We start from the raw sequence: 16,543 nt of genomic DNA, 5'->3' as shown, positions 1-16,543 counted from the left end.
TTAAGTAATAAACGAATCCAGTAATACTAATTGAACTCTCAAATTTTCTACATAATTCATTAAGTTCATAAGGGGATACAAATACCAACTGATGAAAGGAATACAGAATTTAAATTCGAACAACCACACAAATCTGGCCACTCTAAAGTCCTTATTCGAGAATGCTCTCATTTCGAATCAAATGCACTGATCAGTATCTTGCAGTTCACCTTTCAGTTTTTCTTTTCTTTTTCGACTTTGTTTCCTGAGAGTGCTGCACAGAATCAATAGAGGTAACAGCGCTGTTGTTTTTTCCTGAATCTTGAGCTGAATCCACACGTTTTCTCTTTGAAGACTTTGGAGGCTCCCCTGATCCAGTAACTGTACTCTTGGTTCTGCTACTTGGAGTTGAATAGCCGCTCATTCCTAGAGAGTTTCTAGTCTTCGTACTCCGACTAGGAGTGGCCAAACGACGACCAGACAAAGATGAGGTAGTCATGGAAGACCGCTGAGACAGACTAATGTTCAACATACTGCGTTTTTGCACTTCACTAGGGTCGGGGTAGTGAATCAGTGAAACGTGCCTGGAGATCTTCCCAGCTGTTGTTATGCAAAATACAAGGATATGAACCAATCACTGCATACTATAGCTACAAATTCTACCAACATGAGCTTTTAGAATATATACCAATTTTCGCCTCTGATCCTGAAGACAGAAAGACTGTTTCCTTTGGACCTTGGGATTTCGTGCTATACATTTCATATGATTTTCCTGCCAACAGATTTTCAATATGAAATATAGCAAACACACAGAAACTACTAGTGACTCGATACAGCAAGATACAACAAGATCTCAAAAATTACCAGATGAACTCTCGAAGGAGCCTATACTTCCATCACCCTGAAGTTTAAGGGACACTTGTTGCCCATCGAATTCCAGATTCTGAAATGAAAATAAATAAATCAAACAGGTGTAAGTATAAACTCACTTCTTTGAATTGATTTTAGAAATAGTAAAACAAAAGATGGAAATTCAGTCGTTTCCTTTTTAGCTTCTTCATTTATCTAAAAAAAACTGTATAACTCCAGTACTACTATAAAAATAGAAAGGACTCCTAATTGAAAAGATAATGAAGGAGCAATAATCCTTTCTTCTTAATTCTTATATTTAATGATTTTATCTTCAAAAACTTCTACAACACTCAAACAGGTTTTTAGCATGAGTTGGAGCTTTGGTAGCAGCTAGGTCTAGAGGGCCAGAGGTGATTGGATTGTGTTAGAGAACAATGCGGCAGACTGCTGGAAACTTAATCGAATGGAGCAAAGAACAGAAAACAGCAAGAAAATGAACCTAGAACAGATAATGATCAAAACTAAATTGATAGTATAATATAACCGAACCGAAATTAAATAACAAACTAAAAGCAACCTCCACATAATCCTTCACAGCAAATCACTGGACTCGACTAATATTTCTCGACAATTCAAAGTACGGAACAAAGCCCTATTTATAAGACTCCATTAAAGACTCTAGCTTGAACAAAACTCTTAACAAACCAAAGACCCAAACTATAGCAAACTCTGCAGGAAAAAAAGGGGGGGATTGATTGATATCAAGAAGCCCATAGCAACAAAGCACAGTGAGAGATCAGAAGTGCAGCTAGCACCAAAACACGCAACTAGTTGAGCCAATTCCAGATTACAATTGCAAAGTCAGCAACAATTCAGGTGGCTGACACAATATGTTACTCCTACTATAAAAAATCTTAGTTTTCCATCAATTGGTACACAGAATGCACAACAATACCTGATCAAGAGGCAACTGAATGAGCCATAGCTCAGTCGAGTCCGAGGAGTCGAGATTAATCAAAGGTTCCCTGTCATCGTCCACAAAATCTGGACCTGGACGGTAACTTGTGTCAACAGCATCATCCATATCTGCAGAAGAGCACATCACATAACGAATTCACACAAAAATAACCACAATACAGCATACATAAGCATAAAGCATAAACTTCCTGAGGGCATCTCCAAGTGCCCAAAAACCCAATTTTGCAGTTGAAAACACCTGCAACCATACACCAAAACCCATCCCAAAATGTCCTTTTATTTGCGTTTTCGAACAGCGCTACCCCAAAGATGGAGTAGCAGTGTTGAATAGAGAATGAGATATACCTGATTGATGGAGAAGGAAGATGTTGTTTGCTACGCGAAGAAGAAGAATGAAGAAGAGAGCTTTTTTTTAGGTTTTTATTTGTAGGTGTCAAATGGGCTTTGGGCTGATAATTTTAGTAAATATCTCACGGCAGGGGGCGGCGGTGATATACAGTTGGAGGCGTCGGAAAGAAAAGGGTGAGGAGAGGGAGAAAGGGTTTTTGGAATATAAATACTTTTCTTTTCTTTTCTTAAAAATGGGGTATTTTGGAAATACTATTATACTGTAGGTTTAATATTTTTATTTTTGTGTTTTACTAGGCTAGGTCGATCTTATAAAAAACTTATTTATACGTAATGTCTAAAATTTAAAATATTGGTCATTTTATAATTAAAATAGAATACCCTAGTTTAAAATTTATTAAAATAACACTATTATTAAAATCGATGCTGAAGTTTAAATAATAATATTAAAAGATTTAATTTTATAACTTTAACTAGATGTTAGATGAACACAAATATTTTTAAAAATACGTGCATAACATAATTGAAGAAGCAATATACTTAGTTTGGTTTATTAAAGCGGTAATAATTGAAATCTATGAATTTTTATTTATTGAATTTTATGTAGAATAAATACTAACAAAATAAATACATAATTCAAAATTTTAAAACGGAGGTATTTAGCCATTTTTCGGAAAGACTATTTTTATTGAACGAAATAACTAAAAATAACATATTAAAAATAAATACATAATTCAAAATTTTAAAATACATTATTAAAAAAATCAGAAATAAAAACAATGTACTCCATTCCTCAATTAGTAAAATCCTCGCTCAAGCATGCATGTGTGTGTGGGTGCCGCGTGCTTAGCACCTAAGCACGCCCCCCGTGCTTAGTTGCGGATGCCCTTAGACTTGGACAACTCTTTCCACTTTTCACCTGCAAAAACCACAGCAAATGTTTAAAGCTGATGTATCTCAGTTGAATCACTCAGCATCACTTTGAGAAATAGAAATAAAGATATTTAGCACAAATATCCAAAGCTCATTCTGAATTAATCCAAATATTCATCAAACCATTGCAAAAAATCTCAAGACCAAATTATCACCTTCAGTGAAGAAGGTACCGTGGGGTGAATCGCGAACGGCATAGCCACTATCTCCGCTCCTCACCATCTTCGATGGAAGTCGACTTAGTCCCCAAGTTCTCGTCTACTCTCATACTCAGTTTCACCTTCATTGCTTGTCAAATCCGGCTCTCAATCCCACTCTCAATGCACCAAATCCATCTTCCCGGATAAGTAAACTCTCTCGGAACTGATCTCCCCTTAACTAACTCCACTCCTCAGCATCTTCCGTGGAAGTCGACTTAGTCCCCAAGTTCTCGTCTACTCTCATACTCGGTTTCACCTTCATTGCTTGTCTAATCCGGTTTCCAATCCCACCCTCAATGCACCTACGCACTTTCTCATCCAACAAATTCATCTTCCCGGCTGAATCCAACGCATCACAAACTAATCTATAAGTATATTCCCTCGGAACAGATCCCCCCTCTACCAACTCCACCAGAAACTCCACTGCCTCCCCCAATCTCCCCACCTCACAAAGCGTGTGAATAATAGGCGTATAAGAACTCGAGCTTCGACCACCATGACCCCTCCCCTGCATCCCCCTCAACATCTCAATACCCCTATTAACCTCATTCACGGCGCTATAGTACCTAATGAACGAGTTATAAGTAATCCGATTAGGCACACACCCCCTCCCCTCCATATCCTCGAACAACTCCAACGCCCTCCCTATCCTATTCGTCTTGCAGCAGCCATTAATCAAGCAGTTATACGTCACCACATCCGGCACAAAGCCCTTAAAGATCATCAACCTAAACAAGTGATTCGCCTCCCACACCCGCCTCCTAATGGCCTTCCTAGAACCCGTCTCCATTGCATACCTACAATACGAACTAATCAAAACCGTGTAAGTAAACACATCGGGCGGGCATCTAAACCCCGGGAGCTCCATTTGCCCGAACAAGAATCTAGCTTTCTTGAAAAACCCTACTCTACAAAGTGCATAAATCGCATTGTTGTAAGCATAAACATCAGGCTTGCAATGAAACTGCTTCATTCGATAAAACGCAGACATTGCCTCATTCACCAAACCCTCCTCTCCCAAAGCCTTGATTAAGCAAGTCATGGTCACAGTGGTAACAAGATTGAAACTTTTATACCTTCCCGACATGTTTTTCAAGAAATCCCAAAGTAAATTCATTCGATTACCTTTCGCCAAAACGAGAGCCATTTCCCTGCAAGTTCGCTCATCGTGTTGAAACCCAGAATAGGTCTCCACCCAATAGTAGAAATCGAGTGCTTTTTCGAGGCCAAGATTCAATCTTTTTGGGTCCCTGTGAGCTGCCGGGCCGAGAACGAGAGCCCCTCTTTGGAATTTGATTGTTTCTTGCCGGAGGTTTCTTTGCCGGAGAGGGGATCGGTGGCGGAAGGTGTTTTGGCGGCCGATTGATCTTGGGGATTGGAAGAGGTATAATGGGATTGATCTTAGGACTTGAATTACTGTTTCTGAAGTCCAATTGTGGTGGTGGGGTGAAGGGGGAGTGATGAAGGGTTTGTTTTGGATTATAGCCGCCAGCACTTGGCCGGCTAGGTGGCTGGATTGGGTTGAGAAGCGGCGGCGAAGCGGCGGTGTGGACATGAAGAGGAATAGCTGGTGAAAAGAGTGGTTTATTACATCTGCATTTGTTTTAACTTTTCTTTGTTATTTTCGTTTGGGCCATTTTATTTGATTGGGCTATTTATAATACAATCTAAGTTTATGCCCATTTTTGTAACGACCCACCATATTTCTTAATTTCATAATGGCCTGATATAGGTAATTTTATAAGGAGTAGTTCTCATGGGTCTTGACATTTTTGTTGTTCTTTTATAGCTATACATATTGTACATGGGTCTCATACTTTGAATCCGGCCGGGTGACGAAAGGAAAATGGCGTTGCATGAGTCGTGAGCATGACTCGACCCAACGGCCCAGATGCCTCCACGGCTTTCTTCAGCAAGCACGACCAATGAGTCGTGAGCCTGACTCGACCCAATGGCGGGCCCCGATGCCTCCACGGCTTTCCTCAGCAAGCGCTAGCCGCCATCATGAGTGCTCTAATAACTCAAACCACATTCGAAGTAACACGCAATGTTTTTAAAATGGAATTATGTTTGATCGAGAACTGATGTATTATTTGATCTGATTTAGTTATAGAGAACCAATATACATTTTGATAAACTCTCTAATCACTCAAATTGTATTTAAGATAACACTCGTGTTTTAGAAATTGAATTATGTTTGATCGAGAAGTGATTTGTCCAATTTAGTTACCAATATAGAGACTATTCAGTTACCAATATACATTTGACCTGCAGTCAAAGCTCCTCAACTGAAAACACGTGCAGCGAATGGCCGTACAACTTGGTCAAAATAGACATGGACTTTACACTAGAAATAAGATTTGACTTTGTGGGCCCAGAATTTCAACACGTATTGACCGTCCAATGCTCCAAGAATTTTGTATCACTGCTCTCCTTTTCCTTTTTCTATTCATTCCTCGTCTTGCTATGAAAAAATATATTCTTCCTTCACTTTCACCCACCATTTAAAATCTTATTTAACTTTATACCAAATTTTAAAAAATTGGTTGCAAATTTTAGAGGATAAATTTCACTTTTATAAATAAATTAGTAGTATTACAATTAAATGTGAGTGTAAATCCAAATTAGTAGTATATGGTTCTCTTTTGTCAAAAATTTAATTTTAAATCGTGAATGTGTAGTGGATGGAGGGAGTATTTTGAACTATAACATTCCAAAGTATATCATTTCCTTTTGGAAAAAATTAATTTATTTTTTCCTTCCTATCATTACTTTCTTAATTTTCTAGTCTTGACCAAAAGAAAATCGTAGTTAACATGGGATAAAGGGAGCATCACTTTAACAAAAACGGTGTTCGTGTATTTCTTTCTAATTTTATTGCTTTCTATATAACTTCAAATTATTGAATATGTATTAATCGAACTTCAGTTTTTATACTCCCTCCGTCTACAAAGAATATGCACTTTGGGTTCGGCACAGGTTTAATGCAAAATTGGTAAAGTAATAGAGAGGTAGAGAGAAAATGTAAATAAAGTATTGTTAGGGGAGAATGAGTCTCACCTCATTAGGGAGAAAAAAGTTCCCAAAATTAGAAAGTGCACATTCTTGTGGGACTGACTAAAAAATAAAGATTGCATATTCTTGTGGGACGGATGGAGTATAATTTATATAATTAATAACTTTAAATAAAAAAATTATTAAAATCAAAATAAATTGATAAAGTGAAAAAACTAATTAGGGTGCTAGATTCAAGTACCATCAAACAACTCATTAGTGAATTCATTTGTTTTAATTGTTTGTATGATTAATTGATTGTGGTAAGAAATAAAGTTGTGATTGATTGATTTTTTTTATACATATAAAAGGCTCAAGCTGAAAAACGCGAGTAGACATGTACAGTGACCAAAACTCAAACAAGAGAAACCGTCAAAACGACAGCTCAAGAGCTACTCGACAAACCACCAATAAAACACATCAACAAACACACCCAACAACCAAGAAACGAAAAAAACAACCCTAGACCAACAGCACAGTTGTGACTAATTGACGCTACCATTTAACCACTAACAATAATAGTAAACAAAATCTTCAAAGAAAAATCCATTGATGGGAAGAACGTGGGAGGATAAACTATCATAATCTCTCTTTATAACTGATGGAAGTGGGTAACTGGGTAAGTAAGTGTTTCACATTACTTGGAGTTATTAATTTATTATTAATCTCTAGCTGACAAAATCTAGGAAATCTAACGATACATATGAATCTTAATTCTTAGGTAATATGCTAATCACATTCATACAAAATCAAATAATTTAGTCCCACTATCATTTATCTTAAATTTATTTTGAAACATGTGGTGATATAATAATTAGTACTCCACTTCGACAGACATGAGAAACATGTTTAGGTGCCAAATAGCCTATTTATTTATATGTTCAAGAATAGTTAATAAAAAAGAATCACGCAGTGATCACCTTTTTAGATGCTAATCTCAAGTGATAATTGCAAAGCATTAAGGTTACAACTTGCAAAAAAGTGTGAAGTTTTTTAACTGAAAATTCCAATAATTTAATCTCTTTCGTTATTGGATTATAGTATTAGTTTGATTATTCATCGCGCATGTTAAATTGTTTGTGGATCATAATATGAGATCAATGACACCCACACATTTTAGAATTAAGATGGGTGCGATAAACTATTAAGGTAGCAACTTGCAAAAAAAGTGTGAATTTTTATTATTGAAAATTCCAATAATTTAATCACGTCCATACAATTCAAATAGTTTAATCCCATTATTATTAATCTATTCAAATAACTATCCAAAAAATACATATAATTAAATTGGAAACTATCCAAAAAAAAGGTTACATGGATATAATTAGACGCACCGGTTTAACCATTTTTCTCTAGAAACTAAGTACTAAACATAATTTTCAATGTAATTTGAGACCAAATACATCTATATGTATAACCGCTTAACTGATTAATTAAAAATTCATACCCCATATAACTAAACTACATTTCATTATAAAAATACATATGTAACAGAAAATACCAACCCATCGGAAAAAAAGTGAAATATCTTTCAATCTACCATGATTAGGTAAAATGCTTTTTTATCTTAAAATCAATAACTTTACCTAATTCATTTAATAAGTTGGTATATTCTCGTGATCTTTAATAATTCCTTTGCTAAAAATAATATTACTTTAGAATAGTTAAGTGGAAAAGTTATGCTATCTCCAAATTCATAGGTTAACACTAGAAAGAATGCTTCTTCCACTTAGGCATCATAAACATTAATTTATTTGCTTTGGCATCTCGAAAGGTCTAAAATACCATTATAAGATAGAATTTCTTTCAACCAAGGAGTTAGATTCCATGAATCATTTCGAGTAAGAAAAGTTGGCAACATATTAGCCGACTAATATAGGTATAAAGTTAAAAGTTCGTGATATGAAAAAAAAAATCCATTGAAAAATAATAAATAAATTAAATGTTAAAAATATATACTAGTACTTCTAGTAAAGAAGGAACATAAAATCGAAGATGAAGTTGAATTTGGCTACTTTTCGAGAATATTGAATAATGATATCCTTAACGATCAATCAATATTATAGTAGTCGAATAGATCAATTTCGATCTTCGATCAATAAATATTATAGTAGTCGAATAGATCAATTTCGATCTTTGCTTATTATTGAAGAATCCTATAAAACACTCCCTCCGTCCGTAATAATTTGGCACCATTCAACCCGGCACGAGTTTTAAGAAATGTAGTATTCCCTCCTCCGTCCGCAAATAGGAGTCCCGTTTTTCCATTTTAGTCCGTCAGCGAATAGGAGTCCCGATTCACTTTTACCATAAATGGTAATAGGGTCAAGTCTTCCACTAACTCATTTCACTCACATTTCATTTGAAACTAATATATACAAGTGAGACCCCTATTCCACTAATTTTTTTCCACCTACTTTTCTTAACATTTCTTAAAACTCGTGCCGCTCATAAATGAGACTCCTAATGGCGGACGGAGAGAGTAATAGAAAATGAGTTGAAAAAGTTAGTGGCATTTGGGTCTTACTTTTATATACTAGTTTCATAATAAAATGTGAGTATGAACGAGTTAGTGGAATGTGAGGTCCACTACTAAAAATGGAGAGTGAAAGTGAAAGGTAACAAAATTTTATGGACGGTCGAAAAAAGAAATAAGTGACAAATGTTCAGGGACGGGGGAGTATTATATTTGTTCGTTGATTAACATATTCTTATTATTAAAGTACGCAATATTACATATTTTTATTTGACCTATATCTGTGTACGTATATATACGAGTATTTGTCTGTAAATTTTTTAATTTTCGCCGAATTTTAGTTGACATACTAGTTTTAAAATTTGTTTGTAAACTATTAAAGTATTTACTTTTTAGAAATTTGTGATTATTTAAGATTTTAATGTTGACGTAACTTAATGTCTAACTTAGTTTGACCTAAAGTGCAAAATTTTGGCATGACTTATCATATCATAATTGTCTTGAATGCCTACATACAAGGATATAAGAGGGTTTATATAAAGTGAAAATAGCAAATATATTTTTAAAAAGCATATATAATTATATTGTCAACAAAGGAGTAATCGTCTTTATGCATGTACTACTAACCTTCTTTTCTCATAGTTAGGGAATCATACATGACAGAATAGGATACTTGTTAAATGTCCATACAATAACGGCAAATGTATTTATTTATTTATTTATTTATTTATTTATTTATTTATTTATGCTATAATAAATGGAATATGCTAATGTCAACCAATTTTGGATTATATTCTAAACCTAGAATAAATAAATGAATTGTCGATTGGCAATTAATTGGAATTCATACCGAAATTATTCATAGAGTCATAATCATTATATAATTACAAACTATAGTAATTTTTTTTCCTTTTATATTTCCCTATTTGCTTGAACAACTATATACCAAACACACATTACTACTTACTAGATTAAGGAAGGTCGTGACAAAATATGAGAGATTTCATTAAAAAATGGATTAAATTCGTTAATCTTTCCAAATTTGGGATTAAATTTTTCAATTTTTCGGAATATGAGATCGTGGTATACGATTTTTTCAGAATAAGGAATTTTCGATTATATACATTTTTCTCTTCTTTTTCTTATTATATCCCTTACAACATTTATAAAATGACCAAACTACCCCTAATATTTTCACCCCAATTTTGATACCTCTCATTTCTCATTTTTGGAAGCTCAATATGCTTCATTCAGGCTACTATCAAATAGGAATGTCTAAAATATCTAATTTAACTATAACAAAAATATCTAATTTAACTATAGCTCAAAAAATATCTGATTCAACTACTCTTTGCAGGTAAAGAGGGCACACGTTTCATCTTTGAATAAAACACGTGTTTCATATTAGTTAGTGCCACTTGTGATACGAGTGCCAATGCCACTCACTACTACTCCTATAAAATTGTTGACTTACTTTATTCAAATGAAATCACAATGTCACTTCTATAATTCATTAATTCCATTTATCTAAAATATAACTCTTATAAATGTGTTGCTCGAGGAACATCTATTAATTTAAGTTTGAGAACAAACTAAAATTACATTATCAACTAATGAATACATAATCTTTTTTGTTATTTGGGTTTTCTTATCTTTATTTAAGTAGTTGGTTGACTTCTTCTTGCTTCTAAGTATGCGTGATTTTTTTTTTCACTTAAATTGAAGCTTGTACAGTTTTAGACATTGCTCATCCACTTTCCTGCTACGAATTGAGCTTAATATTTAGAAAACAATATATTAGCAAAAAAAATGTACCGATATTTGAAGCTTAGAGACTTTGTGAATTGGAATAAAAGAGCTTTTACCAACTACGTTTATCTACAATTTTATAAACGAACTTTGTTTTTTTTTTCCTAGCAAACGCCTTATTTGGATATAAAAGTGTAGTAGTACTATGTATTTTTCAAACTTTTTCATTCATAGTTATTAGTAAACGAGCCTTTAATGAATATAATTAATACGAAAACTTTTGCCAACTACGTATATCTACTAATTGCTTTTAACTAGATATATACGGAGTATTACTTTTACTTTTTTTTTTTTGCTTTACTCCTAAATTAAAACTTAGTTTGCATTGTATAATTGAGAAATTATTTTCCACGAGAGCTCCAACGATCACCATTTTTAAGAATCAGTAATGTTTGCGACGAGCTGCAAATTCACCATTTATACTAAGTAGTCACTAAATTCAAGTAACAAGTATTTTAAATTTGCTCCAACTAAGATGTCTTATTTCTATATTTTTTTTTATAAAAATAGTATTTAAATATTTTTGATCTCAATTTAAAACATTCAACAACTTCAGTTAAAATATTGTACTAGTACTGTTATGAATTTGGTCATATTAAATGAAGATTCTGGTTGTATTGAATGAGACGATTTAAGAATTTAATTCAATTTTCCCCAAAATTTAATTTCAATTTTCACATAGCAATTAAGATGCCAACTTTATAAACATTTGTGCCAATTTAATTGATTACTCCAATGAATCCTCAGCCAATGTGCTCCACTGTGCCACATCACCCAATCTCTCTCTCTCTCTCAAGAATGTGCCACACACGCGTTTCGACCAACAATTTATCCTATAAATACCAACCAACACAATGCCAGATTCATCAACAATCAATACCATCAATTTCAATTACATTGAGAAAGAGAGAGACTGTGATAGTTGAGTTCTGTTCTTACAGAATCCTCGGAAAACTCGAAACATTGTCTTCACTCGTTTCACACACTAAACTCTCTTCATAATCCCATTCCTCATTCGTGCTGTTTCCCAACCACACGAAAATGGGGGAATCATACCATCATAACAACCAAATCTTCGACATCTCAATCGATGTCCCCCACGGCGGCGCCACCAAGCTCTACGACGACGACGGCCGCCCCAAACGAACTGGTAATCCCACAAACAAAGACATCTCATTTCTCACTCCCACCTTAAAAAGATTCAATTTTTGTATCATTTCTCACTTGCCTCCTAAAAAGATTCAATTTTTATATCATTTCTCACTTCCCTCATAAAAAGATTCAATTTTTATATCATTTCTCACTTCCCTCCTAAAATATTCAATTTTATGCCGTCTCTGTCGGTTTTTTCCTCGATGGCTAACTTTTGTTGACATATATATGTATAGGAACCGTTTTCACGGCTACTTCACACATCATAACCGCCGTGATCGGATCGGGAGTTCTGTCTCTGGCTTGGGCCACTGCTCAATTGGGATGGATTGCGGGCCCCGCAATGCTCTTCATGTTCTCCTTTGTCACGTACTACGCTTCCACCCTTCTCGCCTCGTGCTACCGCACCGGCGACCCCGACACCGGCAAGAGGAACTATACTTACATGGATGCTGTTAGGTCCAACCTAGGTTTGTGTTCTTGAAATGTTTGGAAAATTTGTGGAAATGTGGTAATTTTGGCTAAAAATGTGAGTTTGGGAGTAATTTTATGTGGGATTTTCAGGTGGGGTGCATGTTAAGCTATGTGGGGCAGTTCAGTACTTGAATCTCTTTGGGACTGCTATTGGCTACACCATTGCTGCTTCCATAAGCATGATGTGAGTTTTGTGTATTTGTGTGTGTGTTTGAGATTATTGGATATGTTAGTGTTTGGATGTGTTTGTTGAAATGTTTGGAATGTGGAATAGGGCTATTGAGAGGTCAAATTGCTTCCACACAAAAGGGCATGAAGATCCTTGCAAAGTCTCTAGCAATTCTTACATGATTGCATTTGGTGTGTTGCAAGTGGTTCTCTCACAAATCCCCAATTTTGATGAGATTTGGTGGCTCTCTATTGTTGCTGCTGTCATGTCCTTCACTTACTCCCTCATTGGCTTAGGCCTTGGAATCTCCAAAGTTGCTGGTATGTATACTAATTTCCATCTCCAATTCTTGATTCTTGATTCTTGACAGTATGTGTTTGTTGTGTGTGTTTCTAGAAAACGGGCAAATCAGAGGAAGCCTCACAGGAATAAGCATTGGTGAAGTCACAGAAATGGAGAAGGTTTGGAGAAGCTTCCAAGCACTTGGAGCAATGGCTTTTGCCTATTCTTACTCAATGATTCTCATTGAAATTCAGGTGCATTTCTTGAAAAAGAAACCTCTTGTATTACTTAAATCATACTATGATGTAATAATCTTACAAAACATTGTTTATTCATGATAGGACACAATCAAATCCCCACCATCTGAGTACAAGACAATGAAGAAGGCCTCCATGATAAGTGTATCTGTCACCACCATCTTCTACATGCTCTGCGGCTGCTTCGGCTACGCAGCCTTCGGTGACATGTCCCCGGGCAACCTCCTCACCGGCTTCGGATTCTACAACCCCTACTGGCTCCTGGACATCGCCAACGCAGCCATAATCATCCACCTCGTTGGCGCCTACCAGGTCTTCTGCCAGCCCTTATTCGCCTTTGTTGAGAAAGTCGCACAAGAACACCTCCCAGAGAGCACGTTTTCCGTTATAAACAAGGAGATCCCGGTCCCAGTCCCGGGCCTAAAGAGCCCCTTCAAGCTCAACCTGTTCAGGCTCGTGTGGAGGACCGTGTTCGTGGTGACAACGACCGTGATCTCCATGATCATGCCGTTCTTCAATGATGTTGTGGGGTTGATCGGTGCGTTGGGGTTCTGGCCCCTCACGGTCTTCTTCCCGGTCGAGATGTATATCAGTAGCCACAAGATTCCTAAGTGGAGCTCAAGATGGATCTGTTTGCAGATGTTGAGTGGGACTTGTTTGATCATATCTATTGCTGCTGCTGCTGGCTCAGTTGCTGGAGTTGTTTCTGATCTCAAAGTTTATAAGCCTTTCAAGACTAGCTATTGAGATCATTGGTTTGATTCTAAGATATGAGGAGTTGCAAGATTAGTTATTTTTCAGTAAATTGAACCCAAAAATGGGTTGTTTTTAGCTCCCTTGTGTGACAGAGAAGGGGGAGTTAAGGGTCCATACATATGTAGTACTAATATTTTGAAGTGTAATTTCATCTAATTTATAGGTGATATACTATGTATTGTTACTTAATGAAATTCCTCAAAGTCAAGAGACTTTTTTTATGAATGAGTTCTCTTGTTATAGGCTGTGAATTGAATTATTAGGTTGTGGCACAAGATTTGTTCCTTTTTTTTCTCTTTTATTATCAAAGAAATTTATGGGAAAGAGATTATTCATCCAAATTAATGAGTTGATCAGACCTACATTTACATTTATTAGGATGATTTTGGTAGTAAATCTTGTATGCTGAAAATCAATGGAGCACATTATCTATAATATTTCATGAAGACTATAGGGAAAACACTAAAATTAGAGTGAAGTCATATCTTATAGTTAAAAGCAACGGGTCAAGATTCAAATTTTTAAAGAGGTTGAGATGAATTGTATCTTAAAAATGTATATTAATCCGATCAACGAACATATTCATTTTTCCTAGAAACTGTATTTTCCATACAACAACTCCTAGGAAATTCGATGATGACAAGTGATGGAAGTTTCTAGATAATTAATCTTTGATGGATGTGTATATCATGGACCTTCACAAACACCATGAAAAGTGTCTTTCCCATAATATAGGTTTATAGGCGCCTCCATTCCCCATGGAAGAACATGTTTTCTCCACTGATATTCCAAGTTTTGGAGGGATGCTTCTCACAATTTGGTATTTTTAGATTAGGCCACATCGCCAATATTACATTCATGTAAATTTTATACATCTATGAAAAAAAAATTATAGAAAAAATAATTAATATTATTGTATGACATAGTTACTTTTCTGAGTTCTTTCTCTGAAAAAGTCTCTCATATGTCTTCTTTGAATGAACATTCGCAACAACAGCTTTAGAGACATGGGGCCAAATGCCATAATTATAAAATTTTGGATCGGTTACCACGGAATCCTTTACAGACGAGGGCTAACTCATCACTAATTATATTCTTCCAGGAAATGTGTATAATTTTTTTTTGCCTTAAATACAATAAAATTAAGTTTACAACACTATGCGTCATTTAGAAAAAATTTCACCAGCAAACCCATTTAGAAAAATTTTCACCAACAAAACGGACGAAATTGCAAAGAATGATATTATATTCCATTTAATGAAGAAAAGGAAAATTTCAAAGAATGATATACTCTATTTAATAAAGCAAAATTATATTTTTTGCAATATTTCAAAAAAAAATCAATTTTTCCTTTCCCAGGTAAAAGGTCAATGAGATAAAATAAATTAGCTAAACATAATAGTTACTAGATTTACATTCGAATTAAAACACATTTGAAATCAATATTTAAAAAAACACAATATCACTCTATTGTGTATATGTTTGCGCTACTATAAAAACTATCGTCAGTGCAGGTCAGTTGGCGAAAAGATTTCGTGGCACCTAGTGCACTGGGTTCGAACCAATAAAACTAACTTTTTACTTCCTCTGTCTCAGCCTAAGTGAGATGTTTTCCTTTTTGGTACGTCTCAACCCAAGTGAGACGATTCCTTTTTTGGCAACAATCAACTCACTTCTCTCTCTTACTTTTTTCTACCTCTTACTTCATTCTCTCTTTCTCTTTCTTGCTTTTTTCTCTCTCCTACTTTATTTTCTCTTTTTCTTTCTTACTTTATCATCTGTCTTACTTTTTTCTTTTTTTCTCTTTCTTACTTTTCGCTCTCTCTTACTTTACTCTTAATAATTTAATTTACTAAACACCACTACCTAAATTCCTGTGCCAAAATAAAAACATCTCGCTTAGGTCGGGACGAAGAGAGTATATTATAAAAACCCTTACATAAAAAACACAACTTGATGAAGCTAAGATCAAACTCAGGTCACCCTTGCACATAAATGACCTCATCACACTGAGGTTAAAATAAAAAATAATTAAACTTGATTTTTATAGTAGAATTATCTACATATGATAAATATCTAGATATTATATACAATTCTCTATAATTAAGTAGTAGTATCTAGATATTTTATTAGAAATATCTACTTATCGAATTCCCTGGAAGGTAGATATTATCTAGTAAATATCTATATTTTTATAGAGAAAAATCTAGATATTGAATATTAAAGAGTGGAGTAGAGAATTCTAGAATTACTAAGGGATGCCTATAAATAGAGGAGAGTTGTATCATTTGTAACAAACTAGGTTTGAGAAATAAAGAGTTTCTTAGTTTCCCATGTCATCTCTCCTAAACCATTTCCCATTTATTCCCTCCATTGACATCTCAAATATTTCCTCCAAATTAAATTACTCATTCAACATATATCTTATATTCCAACAACTGAATTATGAGTTTCAACTAATATATACTGGCACAAGAATATATATATACATGTAAAACGCAGACAAGGTTTTCCACCCCAAATTCGAATTTTGTCCAAAAAAACATTGTAATGTAATGCAACAAAGATATAAAAAAGTCACACTGAAATCAATATTCAAGAAAACACAATATGATGCGTACCTATGCAATGCAAGAATTTCAAACACAATACGAATATGATGCGTACCTATGCAATGCAAGAAGTTCAAACACAAATACGAGGCGGAATGCAAGAATCAAAGAGTATTTATAATTAAGAAAAGATATTAAATCCAAGCAATATGATTTTAAAATGAAAGAAATATAATCGATAGAGGCGAAACAAACATAATAAAAAATTAATG

The 16,543-nt window shown here is 34.7% G+C and overlaps 3 protein-coding genes across 5 annotated transcripts; 1 reads left to right on the top strand and 2 right to left on the bottom strand.

Annotated features, from left to right (window-relative positions):
- Positions 1–2,367, bottom strand: LOC121802205. 2 transcript variants are annotated; one of them, XM_042201804.1, is made up of 6 exons: positions 2,155–2,367; positions 1,976–2,047; positions 1,787–1,917; positions 844–922; positions 668–751; positions 1–579 (listed from the first exon to the last, which is right to left on the bottom strand). In XM_042201804.1, the coding sequence occupies exons 3-6, from the start codon at positions 1,913–1,915 to the stop codon at positions 206–208; spliced, it is 666 nt and encodes a 221-aa protein (XP_042057738.1). In that variant the 5' UTR covers positions 1,916–1,917; positions 1,976–2,047; positions 2,155–2,367; the 3' UTR covers positions 1–205. The 2 variants fall into 2 exon arrangements, with proteins under 2 accessions (XP_042057738.1, XP_042057737.1); XM_042201803.1 differs by lacking the exon at positions 1,976–2,047 and having other exon boundaries at positions 2,155–2,365.
- Positions 2,368–2,823: 456 nt separating this feature from the next.
- Positions 2,824–4,913, bottom strand: LOC121804920 (pentatricopeptide repeat-containing protein At1g77405-like). Of its 2 annotated transcripts, none has more exons than XM_042204629.1 (2): positions 3,246–4,913; positions 2,824–3,076 (listed from the first exon to the last, which is right to left on the bottom strand). In XM_042204629.1, the coding sequence occupies exon 1, from the start codon at positions 4,843–4,845 to the stop codon at positions 3,469–3,471; it is 1,377 nt and encodes a 458-aa protein (XP_042060563.1). In that variant the 5' UTR covers positions 4,846–4,913; the 3' UTR covers positions 2,824–3,076; positions 3,246–3,468. The 2 variants fall into 2 exon arrangements, with proteins under 2 accessions (XP_042060563.1, XP_042060564.1); XM_042204630.1 differs by having other exon boundaries at positions 3,264–4,913.
- A 6,576-nt stretch (positions 4,914–11,489) lies between these two features.
- On the top strand, positions 11,490–13,944 carry LOC121804919 (amino acid permease 3-like). The gene is made up of 6 exons (XM_042204628.1): positions 11,490–11,779; positions 12,018–12,251; positions 12,346–12,439; positions 12,530–12,744; positions 12,821–12,960; positions 13,048–13,944. The coding sequence occupies exons 1-6, from the start codon at positions 11,671–11,673 to the stop codon at positions 13,708–13,710; spliced, it is 1,455 nt and encodes a 484-aa protein (XP_042060562.1). The 5' UTR covers positions 11,490–11,670; the 3' UTR covers positions 13,711–13,944.
- The last annotated feature ends 2,599 nt before the right edge of the window (positions 13,945–16,543 follow it).

The sequence above is a fragment of the Salvia splendens genome, chromosome 5 (assembly GCF_004379255.2).
Source record: "Salvia splendens isolate huo1 chromosome 5, SspV2, whole genome shotgun sequence".
NCBI classification, from domain to species: domain Eukaryota; kingdom Viridiplantae; phylum Streptophyta; class Magnoliopsida; order Lamiales; family Lamiaceae; genus Salvia; species Salvia splendens.
The sequence above is the reverse complement of the archived record's forward strand: the minus strand, read 5'-3'. Positions and strand labels throughout refer to the sequence as shown.

Bases quoted from the DNA above. Each gene is read 5' to 3' on its own strand.
- LOC121802205 (XM_042201804.1), bottom strand. From the start codon at position 1,915: ATGGATGATGCTGTTGACACAAGTTACCGTCCAGGTCCAGATTTTGTG. The intron at 923-1,786 runs GTATTGTTGTGC...TTTTCATTTCAG, and splicing joins TTCAGTTGCCTCTTGATCAG to AATCTGGAATTCGATGGGCA. The intron at 752-843 runs GTAATTTTTGAG...ATCTGTTGGCAG, and splicing joins CTCCTTCGAGAGTTCATCTG to GAAAATCATATGAAATGTAT.
- LOC121804920 (XM_042204629.1), bottom strand. From the start codon at position 4,845: ATGTCCACACCGCCGCTTCGCCGCCGCTTCTCAACCCAATCCAGCCAC.
- LOC121804919 (XM_042204628.1), top strand. From the start codon at position 11,671: ATGGGGGAATCATACCATCATAACAACCAAATCTTCGACATCTCAATC. The intron at 12,252-12,345 runs GTTTGTGTTCTT...TGGGATTTTCAG, and splicing joins TGCTGTTAGGTCCAACCTAG to GTGGGGTGCATGTTAAGCTA. The intron at 12,745-12,820 runs GTATGTATACTA...GTGTGTTTCTAG, and splicing joins TGGAATCTCCAAAGTTGCTG to AAAACGGGCAAATCAGAGGA.